Below are 14,127 nucleotides of genomic sequence, written 5' to 3' on the forward strand. Positions count from 1 at the left end.
GTTCGGATCTGAGTCTTTCGTTCATTTGTTCCGTGACCCCTACTAGGCTCAGCAAAGAAGGCAAAAGATTTGTTCACGAAAGACGATTACTGGAATTTCATTAATTTTTCTCTTTACAGATAACTTATTTTAATAAATATACACTATATTGCCAAAAGTATTTGCTCACCCATCCAAATAATTGAATTCAGGTGTTCCAATCACTTCCATGGCCACAGATGTATAAAATGAAGCACCTAGGCATGCAGACTGCTTCTACAAACATTTGTGAAAGAATGGGCCGCTCTCAGGAGTTCAGTGAATTCCAGCATGGTACTGTGATAGGATGCCACCTGTGCAACAAGTCCAGTCGTGATATTTCCTCACTACTAAATATTCCACAGTCAACTGTCAGTGGTATTATAACAAAGTGGAAGCGATTGGGAATGACAGCAACTCAGCCACGAAGTGGTAGGCCACGTAAAATGACAGAGCGGGGTCAGCGGATGCTGAGGCGCATAGTGCGCAGAGGTCGCCAACTTTCTGCAGAGTCAATCGCTACAGACCTCCAAAGTTCATGTGGCCTTCAGATTAGCTCAAGAACAGTGCGTAGAGAGCTTCATGGAATGGGTTTCCATGGCCGAGCAGCTGCATCCAAGCCATACATCACCAAGTGCAATGCAAAGTGTCAGATACAGTGGTGTAAAGCACGCCGCCACTGGACTCTAGAGCAGTGGAGACGCGTTCTCTGGAGTGACGAATCACGCTTCTCCATCTGGCAATCTGATGGATGAGTCTGGGTTTGGCGGTTGCCAGGAGAACGGTACTTGTCTGACTGCATTGTGCCAACTGTGAAGTTTGGTGGAGGGGGGATTATGGTGTGGGGTTGTTTTTCAGGAGCTGGGCTTGGCCCCTTAGTTCCAGTGAAAGGAACTCTGAATGCTTCAGCATACCAAGAGATTTTGGACAATTCCATGCTCCCAACTTTGTGGGAACAGTCTGGGGATGGCCCCTTCCTGTTCCAACATGACTGCGCACCAGTGCACAAAGCAAGGTCCATAAAGACATGGATGAGCGAGTTTGGTGTGGAAGAACTTGACTGGCCTGCACAGAGTCCTGATCTCAACCCGACAGAGCACCTTTGGGATGAATTAGAGGGAAGACTGCGAGCCAGGCCTTCTCGTCCAACATCAGTGTCTGACCTCACAAATGCGCTTCTGGAAGAATGGTCAAAAATTCCCATAAACACACTCCTAAACCTTGTGGAAAGCCTTCCCAGAAGAGTTGAAGCTGTTATAGCTGCAAAGGGTGGGCCGACATCATATTAAACCCTATGGATTAAGAATGGGATGTCACTTAAGTTCATATGTGTCTAAAGGCAGATGAGCGAATACTTTTGGCAATATAGTGTATGTAGTGTGTCAACAAATTACATTTTAAAATCACAAGAATAGTCATGATGAATTATTTTCATGTATTTAATGCATTTAAGTGTTTACAAGATATTTTCTGCCAAGTGTAAAATTAAAGTAAAATGGTCTTAGATGACCATCAATAAATTCAAAGGAAATTTTATTAAGGAATACCGGTACTTGATTTTGGTCTTCAGTTCACAATAAGGACATAAATCATACAACAAGGGAATGCATAATGAGGGAAAAATAAATTACAGTTTATCAAGTTTCCTCATAGCTTTTGTAGTCTATGATTTTTTCTGAAGAAAAGATAAAAGTTGTCAAGTTTAGGACTGGGCTTGAATTTAGGGTATCTTGCTTTATAAATGTGATTTTTTTCCTACCATTCAGATTAAGTTTAAAGCTTTAACTAAAAACGTTTGTAAATTAACAAGAGCTTTCAAACGCTCTTAAGTCCATTAAATACAAATTTAATGGATCTTTCTGGCATCTTTCACAGTTTATCAAAGGCAATGGGGCATTTCATAAATTGTATTAATATATTTTGATCATTGGAAAACCATTGGAAACTATTTCAGAGGATAAAAAGTGTTGAAAAAATCACTATGAAATCAACATAGGTCTGAATTACAAGACACGTAATACAGTACCTTATATTAGCCTTTTTTGATAAGCATAATGGTAATAGAAAGACGATATGTTCTTATTAAACATATTATTTAAGGATACATACAGTATGTGAGTAATGTGACCATGCAGTTTAAAACTTAAATAAATATGCCTAATAAATAATTAAAATTTGGTTAACAAAGGAGATTAGAGTGAGAGTGTGCGATGAGAGAAATCCCCCCCCCCCCCCGTCCTCCTCCTCTTCATTCTTCCTCCAGTGCCTGGTTCAAATCAGCTCACCTATAGTCGTTTTACAAAGCAGTAACAAATTGCATGATGCATAATGGCAGTTTAAAAGCTACAAGTAGATTTATTAATATTTAGAAAGGTCTATGAGTAGTTCAGTACTGATGCTTGACATTTTAATCCTGTTCTGTGTGCATTTGTTCAGCTTCCAGCCAAAGGAATCAAATTTAAGGTTACAAGAGAGCCCCTTTTGATTCACATAATGAATATACGCGTACATTCACGTTACATTGCGTGATTTTCATTAATCTCTATAACTGAGCATCAATACATCTGAATACATCTGTTATCGGGAAACCCAGCCGTTTCTGTTTCCTGTACAGAGCCTATGCGGCTTTCCCGTGTCAAATGAATGAAGCACGAGCATGGATTTTGTGCATGCGCAGCCACGACAAAATAAACGAATCACACTCTGAGTCTACACGTTCTTTCGAGTCATATTAAAGATTCGTTTAAAATGAACGAATCGTTCATGAACGACCTATCGCTACTATCAATAATTAATGAACCATTCAAAGGAACGAGTTAAAGTTAGTCAAGTACAGTACATAAAATACATTAAGCTAGCCTATTACTACAACCTCCAGTATTCGACTCAGACTAAATATATAACTCTTACCTGTTGAAAACATCTTACCTCATACAGAGATACTGTTACAGCTGCTAAACACGAAATAGAAATAAACATGTTCCATACTCGGACGATATGCTGCTTTGGGGAATACACAGACACCTCTTCATCCAGCTCCTTTATGTCATGTGTGTCTTCAGATGTCATTTTAACAGAAATCAAGCTATTATCTGTGGAAAAACTAAAAAGAATAGATAGATTTACGATGAGCCGTTAAAGAAAATAGCTATTGTATCAGTCACGTTTTAACACTGTTCCGTTTTTCTGATAATTTCAGCTTCACAGAATCAAGTAAAATCAAAATATAAACACCCTCAACAATTTTGGATTTTTTTATACCAACTTTACCCACCTTAATAGCTTGAAAAACTCTTCACATCTTGATCGGGAGTGACCGTTAAAACCGTTGGAGCGCGGGAGATTTCAGATTTGAAAATCAGCAGGTGGTAAATTAACATATCTCTCTTGTTTCAGAAATAAATTAATACAAAATACAATCTGCTTATGGCGATACATACATTTTACATACATATAATTTTAAATGTTATTTTATTTAAATAAAAAAATAAAGGTGAATTAATGTCCTTGCTCGTGATGGCAAATATGTCTGCATATATACAGCAGAAAAGGTTTTGGAAATGTTCAATGAGACACCCATATTGGTTTTGGAGTCAGATTGAGGGTACTCAGATGATAACGATCCAGACCAGGAGTCGGCAAACTTTTTTGATAATATTTCTATTTTGCATTTTTCTATTTTAATCGTTTATTTTTCATTACAAATTATACTATCAGCATAAAAGTTTGAGTGAAAATTGTGCAAAACCCGATGATTATGATATAGTCATGATCCTGCATGTAAATTTTCACAGAGCATCTTGTGAAAATGCTTTAATGACAGAAAACCTGTCCTTTTGTACAAAATGAGTTAACACAGTTAATGTCACAAATTTGCTTATTTGATTACTGATCACGAAATTGTATGGAATCTTAAATATTTATTATATTATGTCATTGTAATCATGTATTTACTACGCAGTTTTGCCAACTTAGCGAGTTTTATTCAAAAAAGCGCCTAGCAACAAATCTAGCGACTTTTTGGACAAACCTTAGCTACCTTCTGTAGAAGAAAGTCGCTAGTACTGCCCCGTGAGCGCGTGGTCTTGCTTTCCTGCCCACCTCACTCTGCGTCTACTCTGTTCAGTGAGACTGAGAGAGAGAGAGAGAGAGAGAGAGAGAGAGAGAGAGAGAGAGAGAGAGAGAGAGAGAGAGAGAGAGAGAAGACGGAGCAGCACAATCAGTTGACCGCACTGCAGCTGACATAGACGTGAATGAGCTGCGCATGTGCAAACAGCGTCGTCAAGGACCAGTCATGAATCTGTATTGTTTGCTCCCTTTTGTTTTAAATGTAAAGTTTAATTTGACCGTTTATTTTTATTCTTTACATGCACTTAATCACAAGAGATTTATAGACAGTTGTTCATTTCTGTTTCTGAACTCTCTGAATTCAGACACTTACTTAGATAACTCTGTGCATTGTACTTTATTCAAACACTTAAACTTTACATTTTACTACATTTATATACACACAAAATACAATCACAAATATTAATACAAATAAACACAGCATTAGACATTACACACATAAAAAAAAAAAATAAAAAAAAAAATAGCTAACATGTCACACTCTAAAATATACTCCCAAAAGTATAGAAAAGAATGGGAGTTAATCCCTGAGTTCAAGGGGTGGCTGAAGCCATATGTGGACAATGACACAAGGGGTTACTGCCTTTACTCCAAGACAGAATTCTGTGCCAAATTGTCTGACACTTAAAAGCATGTCAACTCAGAAGCACACTGAAAAGTCCAAGCCATATAACCGATCTAAGCAATCTACATTGCCATTTTCTTCAAAAAAACACTGACTATTTCAAACAGGCAGAGGCAACAATGGCTATCGCAGAGCATTGTTCCATTCTTTCATGTGACCACATTGGTCAGGCATGTAAGGCTGCTTTTCCAGATTCCAGTGCAGCCCAATATATTCGGATGCACCGTATCAAGTGTACTGAAATAATCAATGGCGTGTTGGCACCATATTTTCTAAAAAGACTGGTGGCTAACATTGGTGACAGCCAATACAGCCTCCTTCTTGATGAAAGCACCGATGTAAGTGTCTCAAAGTACCTTGAGATCGTAACTCGGTATTTTAGTGAGGACAAGGGAAATGTGGTGGCCACTTACCTAGGCCTTGTTGAGCTGAAGGGAGATGCTAGAACAATAGCCAGAGCAGTTTTATCTTTTCTTGGGAATTGTGGCCTCAAGAGGGGAACCTGCTTGCCATTGGCACAGATAATGCATCTGTAATGAAAGGAGTGTACAATGGTGTGCATAAAATTCTGAGGGAGGAGGGTGACTTAAAACATCTGGTCCTCATCCGCTGTGTGTGTCACTCACTACAGTTACCTGTAAGCTCTGCCTCCAAAAACACACTTCCACGTAGTGTGGAATTCCTGGGTAGAGAAACCTATAATTGGTTCAGAGAAGCATACAAGGCTGTCTATGAGACAATAAACTGTGGGGAGAGGCCTTTACTGATAACTAAGGTCTGTGCCACAGGCTGGCTTTCCATAGAGCCTGCCGTGTCCAGAATCTTAGATCAGTGGAAGGAGCTAAAATTGCATTTCAGCCTCACCATGGCAAGTGAACACTGCTACATGGCAGATATTCTACATTCCATGTACAGTGACCCACAGAACCTCCTGTACCTCACTTTTCTAAAATCTATAATTAGTGAGGTGCAGTCTGCTGTTAATGCTTTTGAGGGGGAACAGTCAGATCCGTTCAAGCTTCTTGACTGTTTAATGAGGATTATAAAGTCTGTCTGCAGCAGGATCATTAACCCAATGGCAAAAATTGATGTGCTCAAAGAGCCAATAGATGGACACATCTCTCCCAAGCCATACCTTGGCTATACATTTGAGTCCAAGGCAGCACAGCTGAACCTCCTTCCTGAGGAGGAGGATTGCATCCGAAGGAGATGTGTGAGCTACACCATCTCCTTAGCTAATGAACTAAGAGCAAGGCTCACAGATAATGTGGAGATATTGCAGCACTTGTCTTTGTTCAGTGTGGGGGAGACACTAAAGCACAGCAAGGTCCTGGTAGACATGACAAAACTTTCAAACCTTTTAGGATATTGCCCAGACGCAATAGATACAATTATTAATCAGTGGAGGTCTATTCATCTACAAAAATGGGAGGAAACAACAAACACCATGGCATTCTGGGCTGAGGTGAAGAAACACCGGGATTCAGCAGGTATAAACCCATATAAAGACTTGGCTTCTGCTGCAGTTTCTGTCCTCTCTCTCCCACACTCAAATGCTGAGGTAGAAAGGCTGTTCAGTCAAATGGGTGTAATTAAAAACATACTCAGGAATCGTATGTCCCTTCAGACCTTCAGCTCTATTCTTTATATTAGATATGGTTTGAGGCTGTCTGGAGATGCATGCTATGAGCACAAACTGCCAGATAAGGTGCTGCAGCTCTTTGGCACTTCAGCTGCCTATTCGTTTAAAACATGTCCCGCAGCAGGTTCTAGCTCTTCCTCTGCACCCAATATCGCCCCACTGGAGGAGAGCGCTGAGGTTATGGATCCTGTGGATGATGATGAAGTCTGTTTCAGCACCCTTATGGAGTGATCAGAATCACATGCACATAGTATTTTTGTAAACATGCACAATTTTTAGTAAACATGCACATTTTTTTCTAAACATGCACATAGTTTTTTTTTTGTTGTTGTTGTTGTAAATATACACAGTTTTTTTGTAAATATGCACAATTTTTTGTAAACATGCACAGTTTTTTCTAAACATGCACATAATTTTTTTTGTTTGTAAATATGCACATAGTTTTTTGCAAATATGCAAATATGCAAATATGCGCTGTGTGAGAAAAAAGATAAGAAAGTTTCTGTCACTTCTAACTTTCTCTCTGAGTGATTGATAGATATAGGGAATTAATAGGGTATTACAGTATGTACGGTAAGCACAGAGAAGCAAACACATGTAAAGGGCGGACACTATGCAAAATGCAAATGAGACGCGATGACGTCACAAATATGCTAATTAGTGTATGACGTCATCTAGCGACATTTAGCGACTTTTCGAGCAGGCTTTAGCTACTTTCCATTGAAACTAGTTGGCAACACTGACTAGCATGCACGCAGGCTATTTTATTTATATAAAGTTGTTCGCACCTGCATTCCAATGTACATTTTGATGTAATCCTTCCTCATGATCACAGCGTGTTTTCATCAGCTGAATGGGAGACTAAACACTATTAAAGTGTGACGAGACTGGCGCTGCGCGTGCAAGCCATTCGCACATCACAAGACAATCACCTATTTAGCCCTTTTCGGTGAATCGGATCTGCAAAATCCTAATATTTTATTTCCAGGTTCAATGTATATTTTAAATAGACTCAGATTTTTGAACTCCACGATGTGGGTTTATGTTTTCTCTTTTAATCGTTTAGTGTAATTTTGAGTGTGACCATGGTTTAAGGAGGGTGTACATGTATGTTGGGTTGGAAATCTCAAGGATTAACAGTGTTTTGTTTTTATTACTTATTACATCACGTGTTGTACTGAAAGCAAAAAGAAACTGTCGACCGCGCAGCCTGACCGAATTAAAGCAGGCGCGTTTAATCGCGCAATTAACCGAAAGTTAAGCGCTGCCTGCTCGTGATGCGCGAATGGCTTGCACGCGCTGCACGAGTCTGTTTGGTATACTGCAGTCTCATCATATTTTAACTTTTTGTTTAGCCTCCCATTCAGCTCATAAAAACACGATGCATGAACAAGAGGAAGGATTACATCAAGATGTAGATTGGAATGCAGGTGCGGAATTTATATAAAATAGTCTACTCCTCTCTCGCCGTTGATGGCGTGCCAGTGATTACTCTTCAATGTGCCATAGGTTGCCGACCCCTGATGCACCAGAGAAACTAGCACGCAGCCATCTTGTGTATTTTTGCGGCTGCCGTGTGTCATTGACCAATCACAGGTGACTGTAATCAACTGGTTCCCTTCAGAACAGTCTGAAATCGCTCCCTATTCCCTAAAGCATTGGTTCCCATCCCTGTTCCTTGAGGCCCCCCAACACTGCTCATTTTGTATATCTCCCTTTTCTGACACACCCAATTCAGGTCTTGGAGTCTCCACTAACGAGCTGATGAGTTGAATCAGGTGTGTTTGATTAGGGGGATATCCAAAATGTGTAGTGTTGAGGGGCCTCCAGGAACAGCGTTGGATAAAGACTCCTTCCAGTTTTTATATAAAAACAGAACTTTAAATAATTTTTCTGTTTTTCCACAAAACAACATGCTATTATCTTGTTAAAATCCTTAAGATGGCATCTACTTCCACCTTCTTAAAAAAAAAAAAAAACTTGCTGTACTTTCTGTAGTAATAACAGTAAATTATGCATAATTACATGCAACTAAACCAAACCGTATTCCTAAACCTAACCCTATAGTAAGTACATGTTGTTAATTAATATTACTCAGTACTTAAATGTATAATTACTCTGTAACAATGACACCTTAAAATAAAGTGTAACCAAACTTAATATGCAAATAGTTTTCATTTCAAAAGTTGAACTGCAGAATGGAAGCTTTTTTCAATGTAAAATCCATTCTCAGTGTTTGTGAGGCTTTGGAGGCTTTAAGTTTCACGCTTGTGTACTGTAGATGTTATGCTTTACCGTGATTGGCTCTAAACTATTTGCGATCAAATCCTCCTTGCAGATACATACCTTAAACTCAGATTTTAGGTGAGCTCAGAGCATTCTGGCAACACTGAATATATGTCATTACATCAGTTTAAACATCTATATGAAGAAACAATAAGCAAAACAAACTGGAGTGGAGGGGGACTACAGGTGCATCTCAATAAATTAGAATATCGTGGAAAAGTTCATTTATTTCAGTAACTCAGCTCAAATTGTGAAACTCCTGTATTAAAGAAATTCAATGCACACAGACTGAAGTAGTTTAAGTCTTTGGTTCTTTTAATTGTGATGATTTTGGCTCACATTTAACAAAAACCCACCAATTCACTATCTCAAAAAATTAGAATATAGTGACATGCCAATCAGCTAATCAACTCAAAACACCTGCAAAGGTTTCCTAAGCCTTCAAAATGGTCTCTCAGTTTGGTTCACTAGGCTACACAGTCATGGGGAAGACTGCTGATCTGACAGTTGTCCAGAAGACAATCATTGACACCCTTCACAAGGAGGGTAAGCCACAAACATTCATTGCCAAAGAAGCTGGCTGTTCACAGAGTGCTGTATCCAAGCATGTTAACAGAAAGTTGAGTGGAAGGAAAAAGTGTGGAAGAAAAAGATGCACAACCAACCGAGAGAACCGCAGCCTTATGATTGTCAAGCAAAATCGATTCAAGAATTTGGGTGAACTTCACAAGGAATGGACTGAGGCTGGGGTCAAGGCATCAAGAGCCACCACACACAGACGTGTCAAGGAATTTGGCTACAGTTGTCGTATTCCTCTTGTTAAGCCACTCCTGAACCACAGACAATGTCAGAGGCGTCTTACCTGGGCTAAGGAGAAGAAGAACTGGACTGTTGCCCAGTGGTCCAAAGTCCTCTTTTCAGATGAGAGCAAGTTTTGTATTTCATTTGGAAACCAAAGTCCTAGAGTCTGGAGGAAGGGTGGAGAAGCTCATAGCCCAAGTTGCTTGAAGTCCAGTGTTAAGTTTCCACAATCTGTGATGATTTGGGGTGCAATGTCATCTGCTTGTGTTGGTCCATTGTGTTTTTTGAAAACCAAAGTCACTGCACCCGTTTACCAAGAAATTTTGGAGCACTTCATGCTTCCTTCTGCTGACCAGCTTTTTAAAGATGCTGATTTCATTTTCCAGCAGGATTTGGCACCTGCCCACACTGCCAAAAGCACCAAAAGTTGGTTAAATGACCATGGTGTTGGTGTGCTTGACTGGCCAGCAAACTCACCAGACCTGAACCCCATAGAGAATCTATGGGGTATTGTCAAGAGGAAAATGAGAAACAAGAGACCAAAAAATGCAGATGAGCTGAAGGCCACTGTCAAAGAAACCTGGGCTTCCATACCACCTCAGCAGTGCCACAAACTGATCACCTCCATGCCACGCCGAATTGAGGCAGTAATTAAAGCAAAAGGAGCCCCTACTAAGTATTGAGTACATATACAGTAAATGAACATACTTTCCAGAAGGCCAACAATTCACTAAAAATGTTTTTTTTATTGGTCTTATGATGTATTCAAATTTTTTGAGATAGTGAATTGGTGGGTTTTTGTTAAATGTGAGCCAAAATCATCACAATTAAAAGAACCAAAGACTTAAACTACTTCAGTCTGTGTGCACTGAATTTATTTAATACACGAGTTTCACAATTTGAGTTGAATTACTGAAATAAATGAACTTTTCCACGACATTCTAATTTATTGAGATGCACCTGTATAAGCTTAAACAAATTAGTTTATATTGGCCTTAAGAATTTTGAAAATATGTCAAGTTGAGGGTTTGGTTTCATGGCATCCCCACCTACTACCCCATGTATTACCCCATGCCTACCCCATAACATCCATATGTGCTCCTTTTCCCCAAGTAAAAATGACACCATGAAAATATGAGAAATATTAGAATTTATTTGAACCCTAACATTAACATACAGCTTTATATGAACTAGCAAAAAGTGGCATGATCAAATGCAAAACAAAAAAACTAGAAAACCTCAGGGCCCTCCTCAAGTAAGTGTACCCTAAAAGAGAGATCTGTCCACCCCCATCACTCAACCTAAACTGGTCCAGGTCTGTATGGCCATATCTCACCCAAAATGAGGCCAGCACTTATGGTCCATAGTCAGGCCGAATGTCGCTAGATGTGCCGTGTCTCAGCCCGAATCGGGCCAAATCCGCACATCCAAATCCTAGCCAAATCTGGCAACCAATACTGGGCCAGAGCTGGCTCACTTTTGGTGAGCCGCAGCCAGAAAACAGCTGAGTGAGCCAACACTCAGCTGCAATTGGCCCGGTTGCACTGGCTACCTGGGAACTGTTTTATGGAGATATAACACATTTTATGCAGATACAAATGCAATATTAGACTAACGTAATATGTAATTGGGGAAGAAAGCAACAACAATGAACTCACTTTGGTCAAATGGATGCAAAGAGTTTTGAATAATGACACAGAAAGCCAAACCAGCATCCATCTATCCATCCATCCATCTATCCATCCATTTTATCTTGTATAGGTTCGCTGCGTGAACTCGGTAGCTAAACTTTCCCTTCAATCTCACATGCTCCACACCCTGTCTGTTCTGAGATGGTTCATGTAACATGAGACGGTCACATTGGGTATTATTATAGAAATGATTATCGATTCTTAAACTCCATAATCAATGCATCTAAATTTCTTTGAAAGATCGATGCACCATGATGCATTTTCACACCCCTACTCCACAGCAATAGCGACAACAACAGAACATAACACAGATGCACGCAAAAAAGAGAACAGAACTTACTAAACATGTATGAAGAGTTTGTAGTCGAAGAATTTATGCATTTCTATGCCCAGCCTTATTTTTTGAAAGTTTTTGGACCGGTACCAGTTCACAGTGGACTGAGTTACCAGCATTATGCAGAAAATAGAAATCAAGTGATCGATAGAATGTACCGTCGCTCATCACTGCTGGTTAGGACAAAAACTCTGATTACCATTGAAAATATACCTTTTATCGTGTGTCATTTGCCATCAGTTTGGGACATGGTGGGACTGTGGCTGCCTGTAGCCTCCTCTATGTTTCTGTTTGATTTACGAGTACTCCGAAAAATAAGGCTGGGCATAGAAATGCATCAATTCTTTGAATACAAACTCTTCAGAAATATTTAGTAAGTTCTGTTCTCTGTTTTGTGTGCAGCTTTGTTGTGTTCTATTGGTGCTATCGCTGTGGAGGACCTGTTTTTAGATAAACAAAATGAGTTTTCGCTTGAATGCCCCAGTGTCACGAGGGCGCTGCATGAACTGTTGCTCTCGTGCCCAATCATGAATGCACACAGGAGATCAGTGGACAATGAACATTTTCACTAAATAATACATTTGATTTCAGTTTGTTTCTCACCAAACCTTATCGTATGAGGCGTATAAGAGGCTTTATGGATGACCTCACCATAACAACTTCATCCCATGTACAGGCAAAATGAGTCTTACAGACACTTAGCGACTTGGCTCCATGGGGGAGAATGACATTCAAGCTGAAGAAGTCAAGAAGCATGGTGATCAGGAACGGGAAAGTAACCAACAAGTTCAAGCTCCAGGTCCAGGGGGAAGTCATCCCATCTATAGAGAAGAATCCCATCAAATGCCTTGGAAAATGGTACAACGACACCCTAGGCGACAAAAACAATGTCTCCAGCACTGAGAAGCAGGCAGAGGAGTGGCTGATGGGGACTGAAAAATCGGGACTACCGGGAAAATTTAAATCATGGCTCTACCAGCATGGTCTGCTACAAAGACTGATGTGGCTGTAGACAGTATATGAAGTACCACTGTCTGTTGTGGAAGGAGTGGAGAGGAAAGTCAACAAGCACCTCCTCGGAGGCCCTCCTTGTTTCACATCAGTAGGGCTTTACATTAGATCGGGTCAGCTCCAGCTTCCCTTCTCCTCTGTGGTGGAAGAGTTCAAGGTTGCAAAGTGTAGGATGTTAATGATGTATCGCAATTCTAGTGACGAACATGTCAGAAGAGCAGGAGTCACAACAAGATCTTTGTGCAAGTGGGTGGATGATGTTGAAATATAATAAGAAACCCTAGCACGGAGAGACAAGGCCTTGGAACCTCCTAAAGAGGAAATTCTCATGGGCTGAACTCTGGAAGCTGAAGCCCTTCCAAATTTCCTTTCTTCTCTGATCAGTGTATGACACCCTCCCGTCACCCACACACCTGTATAGGTGGGGGCTGTGCAAGTTTTGTGAAAGGAAAGGCACCATGGTCCATATCTTGTCAAGCTGTTATATCGCACTCAGCCAAGGAAGATATAGGTGGCAGCATGACAAGGTGCTTCTGGAACTAGCTTACATCCTGGAACAGCAACGACACAGGAAACATCGGACCCATGGGACACAGACACCATCCATCCAGTTCATCAGGGAGGGCAAAATGCAATCTGCCTCCAAAAAGTCCAAAAGTAACATCCTCTAAAAAGCACAGGGGTGGGAGATGAGGTAGACCTAGGGAGGAAATTGCATTTTCCTCCAGTGGTTCAAAGATCCCTGAGGCCGGACATGGTCATTTGGTCTGAGGAGGCAAAGAAGATCATCCTAATTAAACTTACAGTCCCATGGGAGGAAGGGTGCGATGAGGCTCATGAAAGACAAGCCACTAAGTACTAAGAACTGACTCAAGACTGTAGGGAGAAAGTAAGGCAGGCCTGGCTATTCCCTGTTGAAGTCGGATGCAGGCACAGTCTGTATGGAAGATGCTGACAGCCCTGGGAATAGCAGGAAAGGATAGGGAGACTGCAGCTCGCAGGCTGGGAGAAGCAGCAGAACGAGACTTTGAGGCTTACTTGGAATATCAAGGAATTAAATATTTGTATTGATAAAATATTCCAAAAATCACAACCTTTTGGGTCAATTTGATCCCCTTTATGCATTCTATTGTTATTTATTTTAAAAGCACTATTTAATTCTTGATGTGTATTTATTTCCTCATTTAAAGGTTTCACACATAAAACTAAAATAACTGAACTATGTAATTTCTGCAACACTAGCGCTATCGAACGGAATTGCAAAAATAAACGTTTTCAAAACAGATTTCCAAATATGCCCCTCGCCTACTGTTGTTCAAACAGTCAGATAGTCCCTCCCCCAACTTCTGCCATTGGTTGAGTAATGTTGTTGGGGAGGGTCTAAGCAGGTCGCTCAAAACAAGGAATTTTAACAGTGCCACAGAGGCACAGTGTTTACAGTTTTCGAGAAAATTAACCTATTCTCATTATTGGCTTACTCATACTGTAGTTGTCTCTGCATATTAAGCTGGGATAAAATAAAGTATTTAACACTGAAAAAGTTACATACTTCAACTTTAAACTATATAAAATATATTGCTACATTATTTTG

The 14,127-nt window shown here is 40.2% G+C and overlaps 1 protein-coding gene across 1 annotated transcript in view; it reads right to left on the reverse strand.

Moving 5' to 3' along the window:
* Window positions 1-3,087, reverse strand: part of LOC127428788 (uncharacterized) — a 71,437-nt gene extending 68,350 nt beyond the window's left edge. The window contains exon 1 of the mRNA XM_051677383.1: window positions 2,947-3,087. Coding sequence (XP_051533343.1) covers window positions 2,947-3,087 — 141 coding nt within the window. The remainder of the gene's footprint in view (window positions 1-2,946) is intronic.
* Window positions 3,088-14,127: the final 11,040 nt, after the last annotated feature.

Source organism: Myxocyprinus asiaticus, chromosome 38, assembly GCF_019703515.2.
Source record: "Myxocyprinus asiaticus isolate MX2 ecotype Aquarium Trade chromosome 38, UBuf_Myxa_2, whole genome shotgun sequence".
Taxonomy (NCBI): Eukaryota; Metazoa; Chordata; class Actinopteri; order Cypriniformes; family Catostomidae; genus Myxocyprinus; species Myxocyprinus asiaticus.